The 3,373-nt window shown below is 49.9% G+C and overlaps 1 protein-coding gene across 1 annotated transcript in view; it reads right to left on the bottom strand.

Moving 5' to 3' along the window:
- Positions 1-3,239, bottom strand: part of VAMP4 (vesicle-associated membrane protein 4) — an 11,318-nt gene extending 8,079 nt beyond the window's left edge. The window contains exons 1-3 of the mRNA XM_008946590.1: positions 3,144-3,239; positions 1,126-1,172; positions 733-783 (exon numbers count right to left, since the gene is read on the bottom strand). Coding sequence (XP_008944838.1) covers positions 733-783; positions 1,126-1,172; positions 3,144-3,209 — 164 coding nt within the window. The 5' untranslated portion in view covers positions 3,210-3,239. The remainder of the gene's footprint in view (positions 1-732; positions 784-1,125; positions 1,173-3,143) is intronic.
- Between the last annotated feature and the right edge of the window lie 134 nt (positions 3,240-3,373).

Genomic DNA, 3,373 nt, shown 5'->3' with positions numbered 1-3,373 from the left:
AAAGAGTGCAACACAAAGCAGGGGTCTGTGAACAGCCCCCTCTTTCCATTAAGTACCACCATCATATCCCTCATAGGAAAGGGCGGGACAAACCGGAGCACAGAACAAGCATCATCCAGGAAATGACTCAATGGGAGAAGGATCCTGAGTGTCAGCTCCTTCCTTCTCACCCTAATTCAGTCAGTAATCCTTCTCCTCTTATAATGGTTTCCTGTGTTCCAGCTGCTTGGACCCCACTGAGTCACTGCTCATCTCCAGGTCACTTATATCAGGTTTTTACCTCAAGAAGTGGAGGCCAGCTGCTGCCCAGAAAACATGGTCCTGGTGTATTCCTGACCACTCACTTTCTTGAAATGTGGAGGAGCAAGTTACAGGATGAAGAAAAAAGCAATAAAACAATAAAGAATGTTGCTAGCAAAGGTTAAAATTCAGAGTTAATGCTCTAGAAAAAGAGCCTCATAGAAGCATGGAACAGGGTATCACCAGAATACAGCAAGGGCTTCAGAAATTCCACTAAGCTACTGTGACCCAATCCTATCCCTTTACCTCTGTCAATGCACAATTTCTTGATAGCTTGATTCAAATTTGAGATTTCCCTTAGGTGTGAACACATAAGATAGCACAAGTCATGTTCATATTCAGAACTACACAGAAATACTCCAGTAAGATAGCAGCTGGAGCTTGCAGTGCCAGAATAAAATATTATCTGCATGACACTGAGGAACAACTTACTGCCTGATCTTGTCATTCCTGGGTCCAAATCTTGGTCCAGAAGGTCCTCTCCTGCAGGCAGAAGAGAGCAATCAGGATGGAAGATACAATGAAAACATGTTTTTTAAACAGACTCTGAAGATATGCAAGAGACAATCAGCACCCTTTGGACAGAGGATTGTTCTCATACCTCCTAAGAGCTCCTCCCATGTCTTACAATATGTGGGACACTCCACTCTTATAAAGGTCACACCTATTAAGTCTTAACTCATGCTCGATGCCAGGGTTCTGGGAGATCATCCCAAGCCCCCACCTACGTGGCAGGGAGCAGCTTTTGGTATTTGACACCTTCAGTCTCAGAGCCATAGGCAGTTAAGACATCACATGTCCTGCAGCAGCCATTCAGAAACTCACAAGAAAAAGTCTTCCTCTTCATCTGAATCTTCCTCCAACAGGTTCCTCTGCAAATACATGAAAAAAAAAAACAAAACAAAACACCTTGTTAATAAACAACCACCGTTTCACACAAATTTCCAGCCTTTAGGCATAATCAGCATCCTCTGACTGCAGGTTACACACAAGCCCTCCTTTGGAGAGGACAGATGGCACTTTTTAGGTGTCTGGAGTCATGCTGTTCCCCTCTGCTTGTGACCAAGGACTGAGCTGGATGCCTCTATGCTGCTATTATCACATCAGTGGTGTTTGCTACCTCTGTAAAGCACTCAAAGACCAATGCACAGCTCTGCAGCTCTGACTAGAGACGACTCACACCTCTGCCACCGAGCCAGACCGGATCTCTACCAACTGCCACTTGCCTGCAAACATTCAGATCCCAATTCTAGAGATCAGTACAACTCCCTAGGATGCAGAAGCAACCAGTGCATCAGCAGGGTGAACCCTGCCTTGGAAAGCAGCAGGCAGAGCCCCTGAGCAGGCCAGGTGTGGAAGGGAGGCCCTCTCTGCTCAAAAGATGATCCCCAACACTGCACTTGGTCAACAGCAGCTGCTGAAAAGACATCAGCATCACCTACAGCCACCCTGGGGTGTCCCATCCACATGGGAAGTCAGACCCGTTCCCGATCTGAAGATGTGGTTTCTCCAGCCATCTGATGGCAGCAGGCATAAGAAGGGACAACTGAAAGGAAACACACCAGGCTTGTCTGGAGGGGGTGGCCCCTCCATACCCCCAACTCGCATTAAGGCTACGGTCAGGCTGGAAAGCAGAGCTGGCCAGAACCTCCTCCATTTCACACCAAAGGGCTCCTTCTAGGCTCAAATCTGCTGTTCCACTACACCCCACCAGATGATCCAAAGGTTGATTTTTAAGAGCAACCCTACAATCCCACTGAAGTCTGAAAGTTTTGGACAAAGACACTATTAGAATTTATTTCTCATACCTGGGCAGCACAAGTTTTTCAAAATGAGCTAAAGTCTCACAGTAAAATCTACGTAGGATGAAAAATAATCAAGGAGAAATGTCACACTAAACATGTGGGCCAAGGAACACAACAGATGGTCCTTATGCTACCAATGGCTGCTGCTTCCCCTGTGCATAAATTCAGGCTCCCACCTGCAAGCGCAGTGCTCTTATTTTTGATGAGATGTAGGACCTCCATCCTTGTCACATTTGCTCAATCCACTTAAGCAATCCATGAGACCATGCAACAATTTCAGTCATCACCTCCCTCAAGGGATGAGCAAATTGCTCTTGACAGCACAGGATCCTCCTCACTGACAGCTATCGTAAGCTGCAGCAATATTTTAGACTGCAGTGTGAGCTTAGTTTTAGCACAGTATGACCCCAGGACAAACACATCAGGTTAAATTCACTTTGTCTGAAACAGGCAACTGCATCACTTTGACCAGTATTTCAAAGCCTGAAATGTCAGGGGACCTTGGCAACAGGAACAGAATTCAGCTGTAAAGCACAGGGTAACTTCACACGAGTCCCTCAGCCAGCTGTGAGGGGAGCAGGGTCACAACGTGCCCAAGCCAGGCTCCGTGGAGAGGCAGGAGGGACTGCAGGACAGCAGGATCTCACAGCCACAGAGGCAGCTTAAAGCAACTGGAACAGGTCCTTCAAACAGCTGTATCTCCTAACAGGATTTGTTTTAAAATACATAGATCAGGTTTGCTGCATGGAGAGTCCCCTCACTAACTCGGTGCTGTTGTCGACAGCAATATTGGCTCCTGGGGCCGCACTGAGACTGAAGGCTGCAGCACTGGGAATCCCTGGGGCAAAGGAACCGAGCCTTACCTTGCACCCGCTAACGGCACTGGGCCGTGTCAGGGGGTCTTGGGGTCCCCGGGGCACAATAACCCCCGCTGCCCGAGGTGGGCAGCCTACATCTGGCACCCCAACGCAAGTAACATCCCGCTACGGCGCCGTTACGGCCACCAGCACCGATGTCCCGCCCCCGCCGGCAACTCACCCGCTCGCTCTTCACCGACCCCGTCACCTCGTCGTCATTCAGGTGCCGCTTGAATTTCGGAGGCATGGTCTCTGCCTGCGGGACCGGCGGCTCAGCGCCCGGTGGGAGAAGCCTGAAGGGGAGGCGAAGGGAACGGACAGGTCGTTTCGCAGACCGGCCCCCGGACCGCGCGTCCCCCTGGCCGGTGCCCGGGAGAACTGGGGAGGGGCCCGGCAGAACTGGGGAGGACC

The sequence above is a fragment of the Merops nubicus genome, unplaced genomic scaffold (assembly GCF_000691845.1).
Source record: "Merops nubicus isolate BGI_N331 unplaced genomic scaffold, ASM69184v1 scaffold29078, whole genome shotgun sequence".
Taxonomy (NCBI): domain Eukaryota; kingdom Metazoa; phylum Chordata; class Aves; order Coraciiformes; family Meropidae; genus Merops; species Merops nubicus.
This window is presented reverse-complemented; position numbering and strand designations above follow the sequence as displayed.